Source organism: Tachypleus tridentatus, chromosome 13 (genome assembly GCF_004210375.1).
Source record: "Tachypleus tridentatus isolate NWPU-2018 chromosome 13, ASM421037v1, whole genome shotgun sequence".
NCBI lineage: Eukaryota > Metazoa > Arthropoda > Merostomata > Xiphosura > Limulidae > Tachypleus > Tachypleus tridentatus.
Window position 1 is genome coordinate 38090597 of NC_134837.1, and position 27218 is coordinate 38117814.

The window sequence follows — 27218 nt, forward strand, 5'->3', positions numbered from 1 at the left end:
GGTTAACAGCTTTAGAAATTTATTTTGGTTATGCTTAAATAATAAACAATAGTTTCTCTGTAATACAAATAATCATTTGTGGCAAAATCGTATTTAGATAACAGTTTTAGTAATTTTAAAAACTTTCCATTGTTCTCTGTGTACAAATGGTCTACTGAACCACAAAAGGCTAGATTTTGTGATGCTAAGTATAAAACACAGTTCAGAATTCTGAAAAGCACAGCAAGTTATTGCTCTCTTTTCTTGTTTAGGTTTTTTTTAATGTATATCTTTTGAAGTTTTGTTTGATAATATAATTCCTAGATTTTTCAACTAGTTGTAATTCTCCATGTGTGATTAGTAAACTCTGAGTTGAGATCGTTCTTGTGATAATTTTTGCCAGTTAAAGAAACCTGAATAAACACTCCCCTATCATCACCAAACAGCTTACAGCAAAAACAAAATACAGCATTTGCAGCTTGGTGTTTTAATATTGCTATTTGAAATATTTAAGAATTTTCTAAGTATATTCAAATGTAAACTCTGCTCTACAAGTCTTAGAGGACAAAGCATGTGCAAATTGATTTTGCCAGAGGCTGTTTCTTCTCTATTTATATCAGACTATTGCTCACAGGCAACTGTTGATGTGTGTGGACATAAATAATTTATAATAATTACTAGTGAAGAGGTAAAAGCATGAAATTATGCACATGAACCAAAGAAGGTATTTTAAGACTATTCTACAAAAATAAGTTCATTTCCATTTCTTAATTTTAAATATTTCATTGCATTGTACTTTGATAATAGCTATAGTAAGTGATACAGTGTAGAATATGGAAGGTAAAATATATACATATACTTTTAAAAACTATTCATTTAGAAGGTTCTAGAGATTATACAAATGAAATGTGAAAACTGTAAGATATTAAAGAGTAATTTTATACTCCATATAAAAATTGCTTTGTATGTGAGATGTTCAGAGTGTGAGTGCAAGTAAGTTTATTAAATAACAAACTTTTATTAGAAACAGTAGAAAAAGTAAAAATTAAATGTTTTATTTTTTGAAATTTCATACTTTTAGGAAAGTTTCTGTTAAATTTTAAATAATTTCATCCTGTATTTTTATTTTTGAAATGAAATGTAATGATAGTGACATTAAGTCTTTACATTACAAGGACCTGGCAGCCATAGGGTTAAGCTGGATAGCTTATGTTTCCAAATTTCAGATTTTAGTCCTTTCATATAAAAGTTCAGCTAAGTAGTTGGATCACAAAATTCACATTGAAGATAACTGACTTAGATACTGCACTTATAGAACATAATTTGGTACCTTGTTTTTGCTGATGTTTTACATTGCCCAAATCAGCTCCAATTTACATCTTTCCTTCAGCTCAACTGCAGTTGATTTTTCATGCTAGGAGGTTTGTAGTTCTGTCATTGCACTGCTTTCATCTGCAGCCCTCTTTTGAACCATTCATCTTGGAATTTTCTAGTATTTTCTGCTTCTTGTTGTGGATTTTCCAAATCTCTTTTCTGCTATTTTCTCTTAAAAAAACCTGACTTGTGTTTTGGTAGCATATTTGATATACATTATGTGCCATACCTACTACACTTTGAAACATTTGAACTTTCACCAAGCTCTGCATCTTTCTGTCTGAACAAGGCAATTATATTATGGAAAATATGGACGTGTTGTGTAGGAGTTTGCACAGAAGATTAAAGTTGATCTGTAGTCTTATTTGAATTTTCTGATAATTATATATGACTTCATGTCTAATATAACTTAACTGTTATAATCTTTGTGAACAGCAACTGTAAAAGAAATACACCCCACCTTCCCCAGTAAATTGAACAGTCTGTTGTTTTTAAATTGATACATCTGAGTCCTGCCTGCTTATATATATGTATGTATGACACTGAGCTCTGATGTATATTTTGACTGACAGTCTAATTTTACCAAGGCTTACTTCTTGAACAACATTCCTCTTCTCAATAATTGGTATGGGCCCCAGTAGAGGCTGGGCCTGGGTGTAGCCACATTCTTTGCTCCCTCTCCCCCCCCCCCCCCACCACCACCACCAACAGCAGCCTTAATTGTACCTCATGTTACGTTCCAAGTATTTGACTCTTATACCTTGAGATTGTGTACCAATCCATGGTAGAACTTGATGTTAATGTTATGAACTAACATTTTGATTGTGTACTGTGTACCAATTCATGGTAGAGCTAGAAACTACTATTATGAATCAACATTTTGATTGATACTGAGGCTACTGTTGAAACAGCTATTATGATAGAGAATTTGAGTCATGTTTTTTTTAGTTTTGCTGACAAAGGGAATATGTCATAAAAGTTAAAGACTGTGCAAACTTTGAGGAATATAAATATTTAGTTTATATAAGTAAACTAGTCAAAATTTAGGAAAACTTTATGGAGATAGTCTTTATGCAGCCTCTTTGTAAAAATGTTAAATACACCTTTGATTTGTTTTTTCTCTTTGAAATCTTTGTAAGTAGTATAATGTACATAATCAACATGTACAATTTTTTGTGTGAATGCTTAAAATGCACTGTTTTGTAAACATTAAGATTCAGAAATAAAAAATAAATCTTACCTGTTTTTTCTTATCTTATGATAAAGAACTACTGACATAACTCCTAAGACAAATTTAGGTTGTACATTAACAACATTTCTTTTGTTAGCAATAATTTTTTTGTATGGGTAGATAATTTTAAGATAATTTAGATTTCTTGTAGTTATTATATTGGTGCAAAATTTCTAAGACTTTTTAGGCTAAAGAAAATGTATTAAAATCTCTTTTTAACCCTGTAAGTTTTTGCCATACATCTCTCTTAATTGGTCATTTATAGGTTTCAAATGACTGCTGATTTTCAAATAGCAAAGAATATTCTTCATAATTCACTTGATTTTACCATAACTAGATTGTTTTGTTAAAAAAGTAATTTTTTTTACAGCAGTTAAAAGGTATCTGTCGTTGAAATATGCATTGTAATTTCACATTTGTGTTTTTCTGTGGAGTTAGAACCTTAGTGATTCTAACCTTGTATGTCTGTTTGTTACTATATTGTAGATATGGAGCTTGACGAGCATGTAAGTGAGATGCAGTATCCCTCGATGGTTTGTAATCTGTCTCGACGTTTAAGCTTGCTTGATCCACTCAATAGAAACAGCTCTGATGATAAGAATTATGAAGCACTACTTCTGCAATGGCAGAAACTTACAGGTTGGTGACTATATTTTCACATCTACTATGACATATCTTAGGTATAACATTAAAAGAAATTACAACAAAGAATATCAAATGATAACTTGTGTTTATTAAATCAGTTAAAGGTATTTAATAAATTGAGTATATTCTTAAACAGAGAGTGAAATATGCCATTGTCAGTTTGACTTTTGTAATCATGTTTATTGAAAAAGTCAGTATTTTAGGCATCAAAATTTATAATTTCAGAAAGTATCAGTATTCAACATTGTATGTTTTAATAAAGAAAGTCAGCGATAACATGTTGTTGTGTTCTAAAAGGAAAAGCTTAAATATTAAATATTCTTATAAATTAATAACATAGTGTTTGATTACATCAAAACAAAGCACTGAGTTAAAATTTTTTTAAAACTCTCATTCATAAGTAATTATTTTCAGATGTCTCATGTCTGATTGATAAAGTGACAGTAAATTTACAAAAGATGAATGGGAAATTACTATAATAAGGTTAAACGAAGAAATTCTCAACAGCAATGGCATTTGAAATTCTTTTAGGCAGATTTGGAGTAAATTAATCTATAAGTTTTTTTTTCCTTTTTATTAGTCATATTTTTATGTGTCAGTGATACAAAACATTTAGTACACATGTACTTTATTTAGTTTTAATACTCATCAAGATCTCTATCAGACTTACCCCCAAATTGAGGTTCTTTCAGACAGGGCTAGAGTAAATTAATGTATGAGACTTTTGGCTTGGTAAAATACATCAGTCAAAAGGGGTTTATCTCCTGAGTTCAAATTTGTAATTAGATCTCAAATCAGTCAAGAAATGACAGAGCTATGAGCTAAAATTCTGTACTTAAAACAAACAACAGCTATTCTATGAGCTGTTGTGAAATGGCTAAAAATTTATCACTAATATTAAACAATTTTTAGACTTATGTGAATTACTACTAGAAAAAGTGCGAGTAATGCATTTTGTTGTATGTATGGCTCAAAACTTGTATTTTCATATTTAACACACACGTGTGTTTCCTAATAGCAAACCCACATCAGGCTATCTGCTGGTTCCACCAAGGAGAATCGAACCCCTGATTTTAATGTAAGTCCGTAGACGTAACGCTGTTCCAGCGGGGGATAGGTTGAAAGCTAATCCACAAGTTGTTCTATCAGTGCAGAGATTGTTATCAAACAAATAAAGGAAACACTAGCCTAGACTTTCAGTTAGATGTCAAATTAAAATACTCTTTTGAAACTAATCATAGCAATAAATTTTTAAACTTGATTGTCAGTGAACTATTGTGTTGTAGGATCTAAATATTACATATCATACTCCCAGAGAGTATTTATTTTGTATCTCTGAGTTATAAGTTTGGAACTCACTCAATCTGGTTGAAGTCATGCTAAATATGGCTCTGGTGTCACAATTTATAACCTAGTTATTTGAAAAACTGATCTGCTTGTTTTTGGAATACCTGCATGGTGACCTGTTTTCTGATTGGACAGCTGCAAAAAATCACTTGTAGAAGTCCTTTCTGTATGTCATCATATTCCTGTTCTTTCTTTTTTTCCCCACTGATCAAACACAATCATCTGTTGTTGATTTTTTTTTGCATCTGTGGACAGTTTAAGTCTCTTTTAAACCACTTGAAACACATCAGTACACTTTTGCTTCCACATACCTGCAAACATCTTGTTTTTGCAATGATCAAATAACTATTTTTGACTTGCCACAGTGATTCTGATGTATTTGTTGCTTTTGTAAACTCTTTGCTGTTAGTGAATCGACAAATACCTTCTCCTCATTCAGAGATTATCAGATACTGAATAAAAACATTGAATTTTATTCAGCAGCTTGAAAACCTTCTTGATTTTATTTTGTTCTATATGTGGAAGAGTTTGTGTTGCACCAACTTTTATATTTTGCTGTGTAGGGTATAAACTAGTGGTGATCATGTTACATTGTGGATATCTTTTACAAGCTGACAAAGCATAATTGTAATTATATTTGTTGTGAGACACAGTTTTTAACACTACATTTTTAATATTGTCCCTTATGACCTGTATAGTTAGTAATGATCATGTATAGTTTCAGATCTAGGGATCTTTAAAATTAAGGTTACTTGTTAGAATGTTATCAGTACCTAAAAGTTAGCTCTGTGTAGTGAGATCAACTTACTCTGTGTTTTTTTAGAACCTCCAGCTCCCTGTAAGTTCAGTAACAAGGAAGATGGAGTTTGTTTGGATATACGATTCAGGAAACACTTGGATACCTTCTGCAATGCTATGGATGTGATCATAAGGCTTGTATTGGAAGACAAGTCTGCTAAAAAATTGAAAGATTTTGAGATAGATATGATGCTACAAGTATGTATAATTTGGGACTGTAGTAGATGGAGTGAACAGCTGTTTTGGCATTTGTTATTAGTTTAAGAGATGTGTATAAAATATGATATGAATGTTAAATACTTGTTTTTTCACTATTCAGACAGGTAGAAAAGAAGTAGAAAGCTGTGCACTGTGCTTCTGTTCTGCAACTATCTAACTGTGAAGTCACTGATTTACTTATAAAATGGATATACAGGGACATTATTTTGAAAACAAAAAAAAAGCTTTTAATTATTAACTATCATCATGTGGAAAGATGTATATTGTTACAATATTATTAACTGTCATATTGTTGAAAGATGTATATTGTTACTATATTATTAACTGTCATCATGTGGAAAGATGTATATTGTTACAATATCATTAACTGTCATCATGATGAGAGATGTATATTGTTACAATATTAACTGTCGTCATGATGAAAGATGTGTATTGTTACAATATTATTAACTGCTATGTTCAGATGAACAATCCTGTATGCATTTTGTTAACAATAAAATGTGAAAATAACAGTAAAGAGAAGAAAGAGGTCTCAATGCCTTCAGAAAATAAAAACAATGTTTTATGTGGATGATCAGATAATTCTTGTTTGTCTCATGGAACAAGATGAGCGAATGTTTTTAACATTTTGAGAAATTAAAGTTGGGACTGAGGGGCTACTGCTGTTTACTAATCCATATTATAACTTGAAGCTATTGTTATGAATAAATTTTTGGTTTGGACTGAGGAGGCTTCTAATATGTAGTTGTAGTTATTGTATCTAAAGATACCAGACTAACCTGGTGAAATGTTGTACTCTTAAAATTATGCTCTGTATATCCACCAATAAAAAGGTTTTAACATAACAGGGAACTTTGATAATTTTTTAAAGTACAAATTGTTGTCAAAAGGTAAGGAAAGAGTGTAATAAAGGGCATTGTTTATTAAAAAGTATAGATAGTATTGTCACCAATTTAATTAATCCATTACTACATAATTTGATTGTTTCATGTTTTTTTCTTATTATGAATATTTTCTGTACTGAATATAATGGGTTATTTTGCTGTTTTTGTTATTTATTTATTGCATGGAAAATTTACCCTGCATTTAACTTCATAATAGTTAAATATTTGGTAAAAATGAAAACTACAAGAACTTTAATCATCACAGTAATGTTACTTTTAATGCAGAATTCAGCTGAAGTTAATTGTGTTAGAAACTGTGTGAAGACCATTCAGACTACTTCATATGACCTTGAAACAGTCTTTGCCATCACCAGTCTTCAAATTCTTCAGGTAAGATAACAAGCTAGTAAAAAGACACAAAGCAAGTTCAGGTGAATTAAGAACCAGGGAGTATGTGCTTCCTCCTTGTATGAGTTTGAGAGGAAACAAAAGGGTATTTTAAAGTCCTAGAAAATTAGTTTTCCTCCATTTTATCATTGCTGTAATTTAAAAAAAGTCTTATTGAGAACGTTTTATGATGAACATTTACAGAATATTTAACTCCATTTATTACTTCTTTTATCTGCACCATACATTTTGTTAAGTAACAGGAGTTAGGTAAAGTTGGATTAATTCTGTTAGATACACCTTGTGTGTTGCATATATCAACTTTATTGCTATATTTTAATAAGAGTCTTGTTATTCAAGCTTTATACTTTAAGATTCAGGTCTTCATTTGACCTTTTATCTTCCTAAACGTCAGTTTGTGACTGCACTGTTGATACTGCTTTGCTACTTCACTCAGTATCTGACCTGTAATGTGTACCTTAGCAGTTTATCTCAGATGTCAGTCAGACTCCAGTAAGACTAAACTTGTGACATTTTAGAACTACTTTATTATAATTGTATATAGATATATATAATAAATCAAATTTTGATATTATATAAGTTTTAAGTTATTAATTTTGTAAGGAGTTGTTTAAAGAAATCCTTGGTTTTCTATAGTGTGATAAGAGTGATATTTGTTCTCTAGTTATTTCCTCTTTTCTTTCTGAGAAGTATGGAATATAATATAAATTACTTACTTTAATATAGGTATAAGACAGTATAATTTTTATTGCCTTCAATCTTGTTTGATTACAGAGCCATAAACTAGAAAATCTGATCCACTTGTCACACATGCCTTTCTCAGCCACACTTTCATAAATTGCCAGTAGTTCTCTCTAATGTTTTATGCCATGTTATTTATAACCAATGGAAAGCCAAAGTTTAATTCTCTAAATAACTATTATGTTATCTAGTTTTCTGTACATAGAAGGGTCTTTTTATTAAAGTAATCACATTATCAAGCTTAGCTGCATATTTAAAGGTTTTTATTGCATATGAGCCTGAGCCAGATAAATTATGATAATGATAGGATGTTATTACTTTGTGTGTGTGTGTGTGTGCATGCATTATTGCTCTGTCTTCCTAGATGCCTTATATAATTAAATATTAGGTTGTCCAGAAATAAATGTTGTTTTTGAACTGCAAAGTCTGGAAAAGTATAAACCAGTGTGTAAAACATGCTTTAATCAAAGTCAGCCCCATTTGCTTCAACACAGATTTGCCATTTGTAATGATGCTGTTTATACCCCTGCTATAGAAATCAGAATTTCTATGGCCAGTGAATTACCTGTAAGCTTCTTCCACAGCTGTCTGGTTTTGAAACCATTTATTGTTCAAAAAGTTGCCGAAGTGCTTGAAAACATGAAAATCTGTAGTGGAAGGGTCTGGGGAATAAGGTGGATGAGACAGAACCTCAATTCTCAATTCATTCGATTTCTGGAGCATCATCCTTAACATATGGGGAAGAACATTGCCATGAAGAAGAATAGGGCCCCTTTGATTGACCAGAGCTGGTTGTTTCTTACACAACTTTCAGTGCATTTTGGCCAATTCTTGACAGTATTTGTCTGCTGTGATTGTTTACCCTGGATTCAAAAAGTTGTAATGAATGATACCGGCCACAGTCCAACATACTGTCACCATGACCTTTCTTTGGAGAAACTTAGGCTTTGGGAAATGCTTTGTGATCAAGCCATTGTGCTGATTTTCTTCAATTGTCATACAGAATTTACTTTTCATTGCATGTGACTATATGTTCAAGAAATAGATCATTTTGGTTCTGCAGTAGCAGCATAGAGCAGTCTCATAATGTTGATTTTGTTGATCTTCAGTCAGCTCATGCTGAACCCACTTATCCAATTTTTTGTCTTTCCAATTGCATGCTCAGGAGGTTGGAAATGCTTGATTCGCTTGTGTCTAGCTTTTCTTCAAGCAAGGGTCTGTCTCAACTGCTTTCCATTAATGTGTTTTTATCTAAGGATGGCTTTTTTCCACCATCTTTGTTATCTACAAAACTTTCATCTACACGTTGAAACCTTTGGAACCAACACTGAACTGTACGTTCAGTAACAGATTGCCTGGTTGATGTTCTGTGTAGTTTTGGTGGCTTTTCATCCAAGTTTGAAGTCAGATGAAAGTCCTTGCTGTCTTGAGGGTTGCAAAAATGAGTGGAGTTGAAACAGCAGGTAATTAAGACATCTTGTAAGCAACAAACATTGGATTAAACCAATTCGATATTCAGCTTCGAAATGTTGTTATGAAAATTCCAACATTTATTTCTGGACAGCCTAATAAAAAGTTTAGTATAGAAGCACCATTAATTTAAAAAAAAAAAAGAAGAAAAAGTTTAGTTTTCATCAGTAGTTGACAGTAACAAAACATGAAGGCCCACATAAGTATTATTTATTGTTTTTCATGTGTATTCTTTACAAATTGTTATAAACATAACTGAAATGTAAAAGTTAGAAACTTATTAGGTTATAATAATAATAAAAATTTTACAGCTTATGCATTGCATTATGTAATTTGATATGATCACATGAATTACACATTTCCCAAGTGAGTTGTAACTTGTGTGGCAGTGTCTTTAGTTAGACATGGTTCAAGGAGCAATAAAACAATAATTTAAATTTAAACAGATGTATACTGCTACAAGTTCTAAGCTATTTAGGATAGAAACATTCTGCAGTGATTGTAGAAATAAGAAAGGGTAATTTTGATTTATTTTGTATTTTTTATGGTGGTTATGTGGTTGGTCAAATTGACCGAATGGATAATTAGGGTAGAAAAAAATATATAAAACAAAGTTTAAAAAAAAGTTTGGCATATATTTAGGAGGTCTTAGAGATTACGCATATGAAATTTCACAATTCTTAGATAAGTTATTTTTAATTTTAACATGAAAATCACTTTGCATTCAGAACAGTCAACAATGACTCTCTAAGTATTCATGGACACATTTTTAGTGAAAAATACTTCATTAAAAACTACTTTTTTGTCTACAAAATAATTTTAATGTTTACTAAAAGCTTGCCAAATTTCATGGAGACACTAAAAGTACTTCAGTTAATAGTATGTATACTTTCATGGTGGTTACAAGACCATTGTGACAGGGCAAATAGATTTTTTCTTGGTCACAATATATTTTTAATAAAGCTTGTGGAAATGTTTGCTTTGTGTGTTTTATTACAATGGTTTGAACATTAAAAATAAGCTGTGTTGCATTTTCTTTCTACTGACAAAAAATGTTTCACCTTTATTTCACACAATTGGGCTTGATATTAACCAGAATTAAAAATAGTTCATCAGTGTCATGGTACTATGCAAGGCATTGTTTTCTTAACAAATCAAACCTGAAAAGAGAAGCAGGTTAAATTAAATATATTAGATTTAGAATAATGTTTGGTAGAAAAAGAATGAGTTAATCCTGTGAAATGTTTGAAGAGTTAAAGAATGCAATGTTAATGTTTTTTATTCACTGATAATATTTGTGGTTGTTTCCAAGATGTATCAAGTAATGGATTTTTGTTGTTTGTATCTACAGTAATTCATAATTCTTATTTTTATAACTCTGCACACGAGTACTTTTGCTCTAAAATTATTTTCATGAGTGTTATTACCCTTGTTAATGTTCTTTGTTTTATCTCTTTTAGGCTCCTTTGAATTTTCAAATTGTTCTTTACCATCAGAACATAAAACTGTGGGAAGTGAACATGTGTGTTGAAGAACCATTGATCACAAAAACTGAATATTGGAGAACTCAGTTGATTTCTTAACATCCAAACAACACATAGCATTAAATGTTGATTTTCAGTAACCTTCACTAAGTTTGGTTAAATGTCATAGAAACTCCTTGCATTTGTGTGAGCAAGGTGAACAAGTTAAATGAATAATATAAAAGCTAGCAGTGGGTAACCTATAAAATCGAAGTAGTTTTATACTGTTATATTTTCAACATATGTTCATTCTTTCTTTATACAATATAATATCATACTATAATATAATTGTTTTGTACTTCAAACACGTTTTTAAGTCAGTGTGAAGTTCTAACTGAATGGCTTCATTTTCACTGCCAAAAAAAAATTCAACACAATATTTAGACAAAAATTTATTAGCATTTACTGCATAAGTATTATCATTAATTTCAAACACATATCTAAGATAATCCTTTATTTTGTTTTACTTGTCCCTGAAATGATATTAATGTAAAATGTGAGTACTAAAACATCTAGTCATAGGATCTGAGATTTGTATTATTTTATTAATGCATTTTAATTCTTTATTTAAGGTTTATTTTTAAAAATTGTGATGCAAGTAATTCATTGATCTTGAGAACAGATTTGGTTTTTAACTTTAATAAAGAAGAAATGGATGTAAAATTTAATGAAGTTGTTAACACCATGTAACATTTATAGGTTTTTAACTTTTGTAGTAGTAAACACAGTTGATTTCATTTATTTTTAATAAAATGTTACTTTGTGATTAAAATCTTAACGTGAAAAAGTAATTATGTATATATGTTAGTATTAAATACACATGAACACAGTTTTTTAATTATACTTTTTTCAGAAAAAATTCAACACTTAAAAAATCTTAGTTTGCTAATTTCTTAACACTAAAACTTGGTTAAGTACTAAATTATACTGCATGTCATAATAAAATTGTAGTTCACCTGTGAATTTGTTTTTAACAGGATGTTAGTAATTATTCTTCTAAGACATTACTTATAGCATAAAATTTAAAATACAAAAAGGAAAAAATTACTTTTTAACCATTAATACAATCAGTAATATTGGTTTTAGTTTCTTAAATGCTATTTTTATTACCAAAATATTATATATCAGTTTTCTTTTCTGTAGTGGTTCTATCCTGATTCAGTTACTATTTAAATAATTATCATATCTCGGCTTTAGAGTTTCTTTGTGAATGCTAATGAAGGAATTGCATCATGGAACCTACATAATCTTGTTCACATTTGAAATGAACATGTTAATAAGCAATGTCAAATCATTGAAGTTTATTCATTCTGTACATTAGCTTGAAAAACTTGAACTGATTTCAAGATATTTACTTCTTAATACAACTGTGGAAGACTGACAGAGTTGCAGCATGCAGTAACCACTTTATGAGGGGTATACATTCTGTTTTAAAACAATTTCAATGTGAAGTACTGAGACACTTTAACAATTTTTTATATCCATCATTGTTTTCTTAAAGATACAAAAAGCATAAAAAAATGTTATCAGATTAAGAAACTACAACCAATGCTGAACTATTCATCAGGATATAAATTCTTCTGAAAATGTTACACTCAGTAAGTTACAAATATAGTATAAAACTTAGTTTAGAACATCAAGTTAGTGAGTGGAAATTTCTGTTGTGGGAAAACCAGAAATTGAACATTCTAAAGCAGAAGACTGTTGTAGTTTTTTCAGTGGACATTATCAGCTTTGCTTAACATTATTTCTTTATTGACTTTAATTGGTGTAACTAAGTAAGGTTTGATGATGCATAAATAGTTTTTGAAAATGTTTGGAGACTGCATAAATGGACAATAAAAGAAACTTTATTGTTAATGTACAACATTTCAGCAAGATCATGTAATAGTGGTTGAAATGTTTTTTTCCTCCTTTTTTTGTTTCTAATTTTATGTTAGCAGCAGTGAATAAGAACAACTACTATTATACTTTAAAAGAAATAATAATTTAAGTGATGTACAGTGGGCATGCTTTAACATAGTTTTCTCTAAACTTTGTATATTTATAAAAGTTTTTTCATTAACCATTCAAGCTATATCCAAACTTTTGAAAGTAAGTTTTGTTTTGTATGGACAATTTTAAGGTACATCTTGCATGGCTATTAGTCTACTAAGCTCCCCTGAGTAAGTTTCAGTGGTTGACATTTTAGTGCAAGCTGTGGGTATTTTGTCAAGATTGTACTTTTTTGGATTCTCTTGAACTTCTGTATTTTGTCCTCCAGTTAATCCCTATGAATGTAGTTGAGATGAAACTAACTGACCTGTCCAGTTACTTTATGTGGGTGTCTACCAGAAATGTGACCATTTCACTATGAGTTGAAATATTAACACTACCTGCTTAGCTTCTAAGTGTAAATAAAGGGAGTAGGACAGAAAGACTTAACTGTTATTGTGGATTTCCTGTACTTAATTCTTATAATTGTAGAGTTTCCATTTGTTGCTGCAAAAGAGAGCAATACATTTCTATTGGAGTTCAGGTATGTATTATCTCCAGTTGAAATAAAAACAATTAACTTTTGAAACACTGATGTTAAATATAATATACAAAATATTTAATGGAGTTTTCATTCCAAATATTTTTTTATCTTTTTTGACATGGAAATATGGGTGTAGAAAAAACCAGTATAATACACATCTTTACACAGTATGTGAAAAATCTGTGTTCCCGAATTAGAGGCAAAAATAGGTAATCTTATTAAGTTGAAAGCATCAAATGTATTTTGTAGATTACAAGTTTACTGATGCAATAGATGATTATAATGAAGCTAGTAAAATACAAAGATTTTAGCATTACAGATCTGATGCATCAGTATTTCAAGTTGCAAAGGACATGACTTGTTTCTTTTTGAAAACGGGCCAGGCATGGCCAGGTGGGTTAAGGCACTCAATTCATAATCTGAGGGTCGCAGGTTCTAATCCTAGTCGCACCAAACATGCTCGCTCTTTCAGCTTTGTGGGCATTATAATGTGACAGTCAGTCCCACTATTTGTTGGTAAAAGAGTAGCCCAAGAGTTGGCAGAAGCTGGCTTCTCTCTAGTCTTACACTGCAAAATTAGAGACAGCTAGCACAGATAGCCCTTAAGTAGCTTTGCATGAAATTCAAACAAACCTTTGAAAATGAACTAAATGCATAGCAGTGTACAGTATTAGCAATTCATTATAAATTGTTTTCACTCTCAGTTAGAATTTCACTTCAGATGAGCCTGATATTTAACTCCAAAAGTTGTTACACATAGTTGTAAATACAACCTTAAGCAAAAATTATTTTGTTATATTTGTTGACAAATATTCAGACTTGACATTCTTTATGATCTGTCTTAGATACAATTGAAACATTTGTATTTTGTCAGAATAAAAAAAAAAATTGTAAAAAACTGCAATATGTGGATGTTTCTATGAATAATACTAATTAAACATAGACCAAAATATTTAACCTCAGATGCAATTTACTTGTTCAAATGTGAAGTACTAATAAAACAAACACAGTTTTAAATTATATTAATGAACTGTGTATTCTTATAGTCTTTAGTATTGCTATGTAGTGATGACAGTTACACAAATTTCAAAATTACTTTTTAAAAATGAGTTTCAAGACAAATCCTTATATAACAATTACAAATTTATTTGAAGTTTTAAACAATGATTATAGTACATAGTTTTATATTACATTAAAAAAAGTCATACTATATATGGCTATTCTGGACTTTCCATTGGTTTATCCACTCGCTTATCTTCTCAATATTATCTTCCAGATCATCAGGTGTGTTGCTCTGTAACTCGTGAACTATTTGAGTGTCATATGATTCTTTTGCCTCATCAAGTAAAGTTTGAAAAATCTCACATTGGACATTGCTTTCAAGTTTGTGTCCTTGGTAGCCCCTGCAATATTTAAATTATTTTACTGTAAAACAGAATTATCTCTTCTCTAGTTATTTGTGCATTATAAAAATAACCTTTTCAGTTCTTCTTCTGTATGCAATTCTCTTTTTAAGGAAGTACACTTCAATATCAAGTTATGTAGGACATTTAATGTTCGGTTTTTCTCAGTGTGCAAGAACCATAGTTTTTTTTAATGCTTTATTTCTTACCAGCTTAAATGAAAAAAATAAAATATCAGTTCCTGAGCTTAGAATTACAACCTTAACTATTTAATCACCTCATATTCTTCTGTTTCCTTTCCTTAAAGGTTGAAATTGCAGAATATGAACTATATCAAACTTCTCGGGTAAATCCATATTAAAGATTTACTTAGCTATCTTTATAAATACTTTTATTCATATACGGAGTCTTTTCAATCAAACTACTTTAGAGTTACCAACCTTGAGGCAAGTCTGTCATACAGTATCGTGTTATTAGTCCTAAGAACGAAAACAACGTCAAACCAACGCTGAGGAAAGAAGTCACATCCATGATAATCAATTATCATTCCACCATCTGCCATTTTATCTTCAAGTTCATCAACCATCTGCAGTAAAAAAAAACTTTATAAATTTGCATCCTAAATAAAAAATTTCCATGAATAGTTAGTCAATGTTTTGTTGTTGTTTTTTTACTGGGATATATAATATGCATTGTAATTTATTTCCAAAACATGGCACAACTCTATTAAAGAAATACATAGACAAAATATATAATAAATTTCATTGTACCACAGTCAGCATTTGCTATCTTGTTGCTAATTTATAAACATGAAGCAAATGTGTCCAATCATCTTTTTTAAACTGGTTGTGTGTCCTCAACTGTTGATTACAACTAACAAGATCCACAATATATTCAATAGTAGTTATGTACAGAAAAATACCATTACTATTGCAATTAATTAATTAGTGGAAAGGTTTCAATGACAGTTTAACTGAGTGATTTCATGAAATGTTTTGGTCCATTTTATAGATTAAGTGTTGTTGGTAATACGTATAAATGCAAAATTATTCAATGGCAATGAATAGTATAAAAATGTGGAGGTTAAAAAGCTAGAAATCTTTCATTATATATAAATCATGACTTATATTTGAAGTTCTTATTTCTAGACCAGAATAAGGTTAAGGAAAGTTGGTATAAACAAGATAAAATAATTTCACAATAAGATTTCATTACTAGAATTTGCTAGATTCCATAAAATTGAAACATACTGAGAAACATCTAATAATTTTTTAGTGACAATAAGAAGTAATGTTTAAATTTTTTAAAGAAATTTTCCACAAATAAAGGCAATGAAATGGAAAATAGTAGTGCTAACATTCTAAGAACAGAAAGTAAGCTAACAGAATTCAAGTTCCAAGCATACAGTCAGAGCATCTAGGCATCATTAAACACTTGAAGGCCATCTTTAAATGTCCAAGAGGAGCTGTAGGCTTAGTCATAAGTCTTGTTCTAACTGAAAGAAATATTGTAATTATAAGAGTGGGGTATTGTTTGGTTGGAACTGGGGCCTTCTAGTTTTTCAAATATTTGTTTCAAATCTCTGATCTAAGGTTCAAGTCTTCATTAAGGTTATTCCATGAAATGATTTTCAGTTACACAGTGATGGTCACCATTTCACTGTGCTATGGTAGCTTATGCTGGGTTTTTTAATCTCCCGAAAAACTAAATAATTATAATTCTTTTTTTTTTAACTCAAAAATTACAAGGGGCACAAAGAGATAGGCCCTCAGCTAGGTATATACCATCAATACTAACTGTACATAATTTAGTTAGCCTACTACCCATGTTTAGAGTTGGGAAATTGAATTATTAATGATATAAAATAGCAGTAATTAATATTATGATTAAATCAATCAATATTACAACAATAATTTATTAGTATTACCAATTAATAGTATATTGAGTATTCCTACTACTTGATACTCAAAATTACAATAAAATCAATATCATGAAAATAATAAACTTATCAAAATATTGAGAACTTTTCATTATTTTTGATGCATTCAAGTTTATTCACTTTAATCAATTAGTGTCATAACATCAAAACATTCAGCAAAATAATAATAACAGGGTTTCAAGTGTTACTATTTTTGATTATGATTACCATTACTTCTGTTTATTATTAATTAAAAAGCCATGAAATGGGCTGTCTGTGCTCTGCCCAACATGGGCATCAACACCCAACATCCTGCATTATAAATTGTTCTCTCGGCCATGAGAATAATCAGTTCTTCAGCCATCCTAATATTGAAATAATTGATTAGTTGCAATGTAATCAACTAATTAGCCTGATGGTTAATTAAGTAGTAAGTTTCACTAATTACCCAGCTCAATCCATATTATTAATTCTTATTACCTATTTCTCTAAATTATCTCAAGAACTACACAAGTTTGACTTGTTCTTCACTGGTTTCTACCAAATGTATTTCAGATATATACACCACATATCAATAAATATGGTTTATTAACAACTTCAACATTTGATATAATTTATAAATACAAATGCTAAACTATTATGAAATTGTAAGTAGACTTAATATTCCATGTACTTAACTGCCTGGCATAAAATGAAGATAAGCCAATGTGTGCATGTTTTCTTGTAGCAAAGCCACATTGGACTATCTGCTGAGCCCACCAAGGGGAATCGAACCCCTAATTGTAGCGTTGTAAATCTGGAGACATACCACTGTATTAGCAGGGGGCAAACCAATGTGAATAGGCTTAATAATCATGGTAAAAATCATGAGAATGCAACTGTAGACTTTTTTTTTTTTTTTTTACATGTTGCACAGTTAATTCGTTACAGACATTGGGCTTAATAATTTTACTGCTTTAACATCTTGACAGTAAAACTCAGGTAAAGTTATATAAAGTGTAATGCTTTTTCTATAACAAAGTATTAAATTTCCATACAATAGTTACCAAAACAAACTATTAACATAATTAGTTCTAGTAATATTATATTAACATCACAGACAAGCAAACTTCTTTTAAAGCTGACAAACAAAAGGCAACCAAAATTTTTTCTTGTATTCTTTCATAAGGCAATTCATTGTTCATAGCTGTACTCAATACATACTGTCCATAATAAATACAATAAAAGATTTTTAATCTTGTATTTGAAATTATTGAACATTTTTCTCCAGATATATCTGCTCAGAAAACAAAAAGGATTAAATGTCCATATCAAACCTGGTCTTCATCAATGATGGGACATTCCAATACTTCATCATAACCATCATACATCTGGCCAGTTTTTGCTATTTCTCCTATATTTAACCATTCTAAACCACAAACCTGGCTGATTTCAGAACATAATGTGGACTTTCCTGTTCCAGGAGTTCCTGCAAAAAAATTGTTCATGTTGTTAGCAATAAGTTTTTAAAAAACAAAAGGGACAAAAGTCACAATTTTAAAATACAAGTAAAACTAAAATTTAGTTTTAAGTGATAACAATAAAATTTGTAAGAAGTTTTTAAATGTCTGAGGATAGCTTAACATATGCATAATAAATCGTGAAACATTCTTCTCAAAATCAGATCATTTGGAAACTAGTTTTCACTTAGCAGCCTTGTCTGCTGATGTACATCAACAAGAAATTTTCTTTTTTTTAATAAAAAATAATGCATAGTTTATGACAGAACACAAAATGGCATAGCTTTAATATTAGCAATCATCAAAACTTTTTGAAGGAAAATGTTTCTGAAAGTTATATTTGTACGGTGAGATTAAACAGCAGGAAAATGTTTCTGAAAGTTATATTTGTACGGTGAGATTAAACAGCAGGAAAATGTTTCTGAAAGTTATATTTGTACGGTGAGATTAAACAGCAGGAAAATGTTTCTGAAAGTTATATTTGTACGGTGACTTTAAACAGCAGGAAAATGTTTCTGAAAGTTATATTTGTACGGTGAGATTAAATAGCAGGAAAATGTTGCTGAAAGTTATATTTGTACAGTGAGATTAAATAGCAGGAAAATGTTGCTGAAAGTTATATTTGTACAGTGAGATTAAATAGCAGGAAAATGTTTCTGAAAGTTATATTTGTATGGTGAGATTAAATAGCAAAGAATTCAGGCTTCTTTACTGCTCTTAATTTTTTTTCTGGGTTAAAATATTTGAGTTACACACTTTACGACCATGTAGATAAAACTGTGATAAAACGTAGATATACTGTGTCCAAAATGTTTTGTCATGGCAGTCTAAAAATGTGAACTTTTCCTTCCTGTCACTCCCCAACTAGCTTCCTTTTAAAACTCTGAACTTGTACTTAATTTATTTGTACATAAACAAAAACATCTAAGTGAAAACAAAGAAGAGACAAATATACAACGATGATAACTAAAACTGTATGCAGATATTTCTAAATAAACATTAATATTGCTAAAGTTCTAAAATTTGAAATTTCCTTTCAAATGTTTTAGACTCCTAATGCATAAATATCTTTTATGTACTTCATTCCTACAGTTATACACTCTAATAGTCCATGAGCTCACTCTGGAGATTTTACCAGTTGATAAAGTAAAAGAAGTTTGGAACCACTGGCCTAAATATAGCACTTCACATTAACATACTTGTAAAACAACAATTAACTTATATTTAAACTAATAGTGTACAGCAATATATGTGATGAATTTCTGACAAACTTAGAAGCAACTTCAGAACAAGTATAGATCTAGACTTAGAAGACATTATATATATAAAAACACACACACACACACACACCTACCTATAAAAAAAAAAAAAGGAAAGAAAAAAAGGGTGGGGCATAATACTCTTCTTTCCCACATAAACACATTTTAATCTTGACACTCAAACAGTCTACCCACAAGCAGATTATCTGAAGCTCTAAAACCTGCATCAAAGCTAATACTCCATAGAAATTGAGTTCAGCTGTTAAAAACACTCTTGACAGTTGAAGTTTTTAAAAAGAAATATCATTCCCATAACTTTCTATTTATCCATCATATCTATATTTACTTCTAACTACTTAATTTTTTATCAAACTTTTCAATTTTAGTTTTTATATGCCATCTTAAAAAAAAGAAAAAGATATGTTTGGCGTTTTGATCAAAAAGTTTTAAGTCAGAAATTCCCTTCCTGAAACTATTCTAAAAAATACTTATGTCAAATTTCAAGAAGCTTTTTCAGTAATCTGTTGCAACAGAATTATATAAAAAATAACAGAAGTCAAACTAATACACCAATAATTTCTAAACTTCTGCCTTTCATCAACTTTAAAGACTATGATCCCATAACTAATCTTTCAAGTATCAAAAATCTACTGGTGCTAAAAAATCTGACCATCTTCTTCCTTAACTATTTCCAAGTTTAACGATTAATCTCTTGATGAGCAGAAGTTTCTTTCTCACACTTTCAAAAATTGTTTCAAAGCAACTTTTTGTTATAGAAATAATTTAGAGTAATTTCCTACACATTTAAACAAAACTATGTAAGATTAATTTCATAATTTAGTCTTGGAAAAGTACACAAACTTAGAGATGAACAATTAACTTGATTATTCAGTTATCTATACACATCCATTGCACTGATTAGCATCACATAAATTAATTAGTTGAAATTATGATTAGATTAATTCCATAAAAAATCACATAATCAAAATTTGTATTTCTAATCATTCAAACTAATCATCCAGTTAACCATATTACCATTATTATTTACAACCAATTAAATATTATATTGCTCATTTGATGAGTGTCATAAATCATGTAAATGATAAATTAATTTAACTGAGCATGTTTGATTAACAATATTTTTTGTTATTCCAAGTAATCAAGTCTCATGAAAATAACCAATTTGCTTAATGTAATTGATACTGTGTCCAAAAATTGATTGATCAGCAACTTAAACTCACTTCCTAGCTCTAAAACTTGTCTTACTGTCCCTGTAAAATCTACATTTGGCAAAAACTGTTGATTCATCAAAAAAAGATAAAATGACAAAATGCAACATTTGTTAATTTTCTGAAAAATCACCAAAAAGTAGCTTTTACACATCTGAAGAATATCCAAGAACAGTAAATAAAGATCTATTTCATATGTATAGCTCATTTATCATTCAAAGTTTTATGGCTGATGTACTATTGACTTCAGGTTCAAAGTTAGATCTTACCCTCAATTAGATTCTTGTTTTATTTTTTTAAGATATCTGTGCAAAGCTACACAAAGATTATCTACACAAGCCAAACCTAATTTTAAGTTAACACACTAGGAGAAAAACAGCTTGTCAACAGCACCCACCATCAATTCTTGGCTACTTTGATCTTATGGTAGGATTTGATTACTTTATAACCCACAAAAAGTTACAATGTGGGGAGTTCAATTTTGTGGTAACAGGACACAAACCAAGATCTCTTGAGTTCATAGTTAGGTATGTCAACTAATAGGTTATGCTTGATACACAGAAGAATGATACCTGCATTAACAATGAAAAGACCCTGCATCCAGCCTAGATTGGGACATATTTCTCAATATCCTAATGTTTACAACATAGAAACACAAAAAAACATAACAATAAAATGTTCCTCTGATATATGATTTTAAATAAGAAAGATATTAAAACACATTATAGTTCCCATATGAGAATATACTAGTTATATTTACTGAAATTTTGATAAACTGAAAAAAAAAGAAAAATATGTTACATGCCACTTGTGTATATGTGCTATTGATACCAAAGGAAACATTAAAATGCTATAAACTTCCTTTCGATCTCAGAATATTGTTACGTGTATTTTGTGTTGTTGTTGTTGTTATTAAACATGAAAAAAACTAAAGATTTTGTATTTTATAAATGGCGTACTGAAGGACTTTTGGATTTTAACTTTTAAAATCAAAACTAAAACAGTCACATATCTGATTTTAAAAAAAAACAGTTGTTTTAAACTATTTTGCATAAAATGAGATGGCGTAAACTGTAATCTAACATAAATTTATACTTTAATTTCAGGCGTACGCACAAAACTCCAAAACCGTAGAGCAACTGTTGACACGCACGTGTCGTACACTCATTCTCATGGCAATACAATTACAAAAGTTTCTTACCACACGTTGTAACTAAATCATTGATATATAAATAACATCAAAATTAAAATGTTTAGATTAATTACATGAAAATCCACTATTATGTTCATGACGTACAAAAAACTAAGTTACCTGTAACAAGAACATTTGGTAAACTTCTGGTCCCATTCATGATTATTTACTTCCTTGTGATCCAGTACCGTACAACCACAAGCAATATTTAACCAAGAGAGGGCGATACTAATATATACACACACACACAAATATATATATAAATAAATGTAAGGTACAGCATTAATATTATTAATCTTCTTAAGGTTAATAAGTATGAAAACTGCAGGTCACTACCATGATGAAACTAGATCGATCTCGGAGAAATCCACAACATGAACTATTTACTAAAACAAGCTAAAGAAGAAAACTTTTAAGAAGAACTATAAGCACTCTATTGGCACACTTGTAAGCATGATGACTTATAATCCCTAAATCAAGGTTCGGTATCCATGGTCAACAAAGTTTAACGGGTCACCATTGTGATTAATGGATGTATTTCATAAATTTTGTTTGATATGGTTGATTCATTAGAGTAGGTGACAAAATTCCAAACTGACAAAAAACTGCTGTGAAAATATTAACTGTTATTAAAATGTAGGTATATTACAGAGAAAGAAAATATCATATTGGCATCTATAAATACTAAAGATGAGTCCTAAAATTGAACGGAAGGCTAAGGTTACCATTGAGTGCCTTGATTCCTGAAAACCAGTGCTTATTAACTCAACTTTACTAAATTAATTATCAGAAGTGTTAAACACATCAGCTCTGTAACCTAAGTTTCTTTTAGTTTAGGCCAAAGCAAGAGAAATCCTTATCTAAACTTAGCATCGCTGAATACGACATAGACATGCATTGAAAGGGAATATTTCTGAACATGAATATACAATTGATGATTTTATTTGTAAATCAGCAGTCACTCTACTGAATATTAGATTTTTTTCAAACTCTTCATAATTTTCCAAAATTTAAAGCAAGAATAAAATGGTTTTTATTCCTGGTGGAGATCGGGATCGTATAGAAGAAAAACACTATTAAAGCTGAAACAATGGACTAACAGATTTAATGTGATTTTTAACGATTGTAGTAACAAGTTGTAAAGTTGTAGTAAGCTGTGATGAATGATGATATATATTGCTACAACCAACGTACATTTAAAAGAACACAGATTGCATTTCCAAGATCCCAAACATACATCTACAATCCTTTAAACAACCAACCAAAGTGATTAGAAACTGATTTTCTGCAACATAGATAGATGGCACTCCCACTATAGTGCTGATCTGTAAAAATTTATAGACTCCATTGTATATTACAATTCATGATACAAGATACATTTTGGATGCTAAAACAATAGGGTTGAGGTCAGTTCAATAGATAGGGCAACCAATCCTCTATCGTACAAACTTTGACAGAAATGGAAGAAACAACGATGATGATACAGAAGATCCCATATTTTGGTTCATTTATTAATGAAATAATAGACAGTTTATAAATGTTGAATGCAGGCTAAGACTCGTCATTTTGACACACATTATTTAGTCAAAGAAGCAAGCTTGGTAAACTTTCAAGCAAAAAAGTCAACAGAGAGGCAGAATTTATCAGTCTTATGTAGACTGCCTTGAGTTATTTAATATCTAACCAATCAAGCTATTGGTGGATTGTTGACTAGAATAGATTGTTCAGACTTAGAAAAAAATATGTTATCATTACCAGTGGCTCTTTGTAAAGAGACAGAATGGACGACAAAGTTCTGTATATACTTCATGACAATGAAAACCTCACTTCCCTAGCCACCTTAACCAAGTGCCTGGACAGTCTAAATTGTGTTTATTGGGTTTTTCTTTGGACATATACATTGGGTAACAATTAATTAGAATCAGAAAAGAGAAATAAATAACATTTTTCAGTACCAGTCGTGAGTTCCGTGCGTTGGAGATAACGATAACACAATGACTTATCGACCAAAAGAAAAACTAGTCCACTGACTGCTCACCAAACTCATTACACGGAGAAGGAAAACAAGTTTTTTAGGGATGTTATGCTCAGAAATCCGCCAGGAAGATATAAAAAATATATACTCAAGGTTGTGTTAAGTAATTCAGCAAATTCAGCAGATCGCTAAACTTCAACTGTGGAAAGGTGTTTTTTTGTGTGTTTTTTTACAAAGAAGAGAATATAGATGAAACAATAATTAAAGCCTAAAGAACAAGAAATTTGATAAAGTGATAACGTCCTCTTGAAATACAGAAACAACTCAACTAGGAATGAATTTGTATTTGATATCCAGCTGAAGGAACTTTTTAATTATTAGCAACAAAATATTTCACTTCCCACACGACTCCAAACTGAAACAATATTTGTTAGCTAGTTTGTTTTGTTGTAAGTACAAAGCTACACAGTGGATTTTTCTTAAAAACAAAATTTAGAATTTACCAACTTTTGGCACGCCAGGTAGTCATAAAAAGAACATCCCAATTTTTTGGAGCTAAAAATGCATATATTACGTTCTTTGTTCAGCAGATTTTAAATTTAGAAACGTTTTTGTTACAGTAATAACAATGCAAAAAACTGGTGGAAGTCTCATATTTTTATTTAAATTATAGCTAATACTCGCATACTAATATACTTGAAAAATATTTCATCTGAACACAAAATTTTATATTTAGAATTTAAAATCTTGTTGTTGTTTCTGAATTAAGCACAAAGCTACTCAATAGGCTATCTGTGCTCTGCCTACCACGGGTATCGAAACCCGATTTTTAGCGTTGTAAGTCCGCAGACATACCGCTGAGCTACTAGGAGGCTAAAATCTTTTTACTTAGATTTTTCGCAACATGCTACCACACGAATGTGAAGCCATTGCTAAGAATCAGGAAAATAAAACACGATATATTTGCATGATTAGGGTTAATACCAAAAATAAGGTTGGTTATAAAACTTGGGATTTTATGGACATTCTACTCCTTATACCATCTGCCAGCACACTATTTAAACTTTCTCGAAACTAAAGATGAAGTTCTGACAATAGTCACATGTACTGAGTATCGAAACCTATTTTTAAGGCGGTACTAGTACCGCGATTGATTTGAGTTGCTTTGTCGTTTTTTTATGTTGAAACGTATATATATATATTTTTTTATTTTTTTAAAACAAGTTAACTTCGCCCCACTTAGTACCTCTGCTCTTTTTTTTTCTGAGAATTTTAGCGCTGCCTCAAACCAATCTTTACGTCCCTTATTTTCACACCAAAAGTGAGTGCCATTTTTCTGCATTCGTTTATTTAAAAAAAAATATTGAAAAACATATACATTTCGTTTCAGAAAAACATCCTGAGTACAATAATGAGCATACGTCTGGATGTTCTAATCAAGATGAAGTTTTCTGTTTTTATTTTAGTTAAGTTTCAAGTGTCATTTCTCAGCGTGACATCATAACATTTTCTATTAGTTAGTAAGGAAAATCATATAGTGAAAGAATTAAGTTTCACTAGATTTAACACTTCAAACGTGAAAAGTGGATATGTATGGTGACGTTTATATAATATCCACTAAACGTTAGTTTTGAGGTGAATAGTAACGATTTATTATGTTACATTTTAAAAACCACTAAATATTTCAAATGATGTAACACTTAGTTTATGTGTTGTTGTTTTTCTGTTCTCAATAAATTACTTACAAAGTGTGCTGGCCCGGCATGGCCTAGCGCGTAAGGCGTGCGACTCGTAATCCGAGGGTCGCGGGTTCGCGCCCGCGTCGCGCTAAACATGCTCGCCCTCCCAGCCGTGGGGGGTGTATAATGTGACGGTCAATCCCACTATTCGTTGGTAAAGAATAGCCCAAGAATTGGCGATGGGTGGTGATGACTAGCTGCCTTCCTTCTAGTCTTACACTGCTAAATTAGGGACGGCTAGCACAGATAGCCCTCGAGTAGCTTTGTGCGAAATTTCCAAACAAACAAAGTGTGCTACAATTAAAAACGTTACATGAATATATGAGAGGATATATTATTTCTGCTTGTTAATAAAATCATTCTTATAAAAATAGAGAACAAAACTAATATACATAAGGCATGTTTCTAAGTTGACTAAACTTAGCTTTACGATGATAACACTGGGGAACACTCATTTTGTTGCATTTAAAAAAAGACCTTTCTATAGTCAACTTGAGTGTGTTGATTTCAAATCTGAAGTCGGTTTTTGTCTGCAAGCTACAGATTTTATGCAATTTGACATTTTGAAAACTGGAACAGGAACTTCTTCAGAGTGCGGAGCAGGCCGAATAGCTGAGGGAATGTTCGGATACGTAATCTTATGTCGGTTTTTCTTCCCAACACCCGTTGTGTTTACCATGCAGAAATAACAGTCAGTTACATGGTTGGTGGGTTCGCGCCAAATCATTGGAACACCAAAAGGCAGACCATTGCGTTTTCCTTTGGTCCAGTCTCGAAGCATTTCCTCACAATTGTGGCACACAACATGAGGAGCCCATTGCTTGTCTTGATCACCAAGATGAACTTCAAAATATGCCTTGTAGGCACGCTTGACGAACGAGGATATGTTACGTCTCTGACGATTGAGTGTGTAGCATCCACATATGTAGCAGAAGGCATCAGGCTTGTTTCTGCAATGATATCTATTTTTGGAAGCCATGTTTGATCTGAAACAAAAGAAGAATGATCAAAATATTAGAAGCTATCTATATATATGGACGTGAAAATGCTTATACATGGTTTACACAAGTTCACATTTGTACAATTTAATTAACCTCAAATTGCATACAAACTAGAGCTTGTAGAGAAAAACTAATTTCAGATTTGAAATCAGCGCCTAAAACTCCTTCAGAATCAGTTAAAATATCCAATGCAACTCAAAGTTACTGAAAAAGTGTTCCCCAGTGTAATCAGTTCAAGAGATTCGTTCATTATATCAAGTGGACAATGGCCGATACCACAGAAATGTGTTTGTTTGTTTCTGAATATTCTCGCAAATCTCCTCAAGGGCTGTTTGTGTCAACAGTCACTAATTTTAAACTGACAGTTATTGATGTTGTTTTTAGTGCAATGCTACACAATTTCCATCGCGAGGAATCGTATCTCGGATTTTTTTTGCATTGTAAAACTGTAAAGTTACTTCTGAAACACGGGGGAAACTGAACTGATAGACTAGAGAGAAAGCATTTGTTTAACAGCATTCACGACAACCTCTTTGGCTATTTTAATCACACCGAAAAGTGAAAGTTCGAAATTGTTAAGAACTTTTTTTTTCTTTGCAGTAATGGGATGCAAACACTAAACTCGCAGACCCACAGTTTGGCGCCCTATCACTGATTCTATTCTTTACGATTACAGACTTTAAAAACTCACATTGAGAGTACATTGTTCGAAAAAATAGTAATAAAAAGTATTTGAATTTTCTTATAATTTGCAGTTTCATTCACACCTATATCAGTTTGATAATCTTTCAAAGAATTGTTTTAATAGTAATTCATTGTGACTTTAATGAAGTTAAAATGTTCCCACTTCAGTTTCCATTTTTCTT

At 30.8% G+C, this 27218-nt stretch overlaps 2 protein-coding genes across 5 annotated transcripts in view; one reads left to right on the forward strand and one right to left on the reverse strand.

Annotated features, from left to right (window-relative positions):
* Window positions 1-14041, forward strand: part of LOC143236931 (mucosa-associated lymphoid tissue lymphoma translocation protein 1-like) — a 64563-nt gene extending 50522 nt beyond the window's left edge. For all 4 annotated transcript variants that reach the window (XM_076475628.1, XM_076475631.1, XM_076475629.1 and 1 more), the window contains exons 12-15: window positions 3071-3223; window positions 5400-5572; window positions 6763-6867; window positions 10557-14041. In XM_076475628.1, coding sequence (XP_076331743.1) covers window positions 3071-3223; window positions 5400-5572; window positions 6763-6867; window positions 10557-10679 — 554 coding nt within the window. In that variant the 3' untranslated portion in view covers window positions 10680-14041. The remainder of the gene's footprint in view (window positions 1-3070; window positions 3224-5399; window positions 5573-6762; window positions 6868-10556) is intronic.
* Window positions 14042-14259: 218 nt separating this feature from the next.
* Ak6 (adenylate kinase isoenzyme 6) lies at window positions 14260-21903 on the reverse strand. The gene is made up of 4 exons (XM_076475632.1): window positions 21758-21903; window positions 17775-17926; window positions 14981-15126; window positions 14260-14540 (listed from the first exon to the last, which is right to left on the reverse strand). The coding sequence occupies exons 1-4, from the start codon at window positions 21795-21797 to the stop codon at window positions 14345-14347; spliced, it is 534 nt and encodes a 177-aa protein (XP_076331747.1). The 5' UTR covers window positions 21798-21903; the 3' UTR covers window positions 14260-14344.
* Between the last annotated feature and the right edge of the window lie 5315 nt (window positions 21904-27218).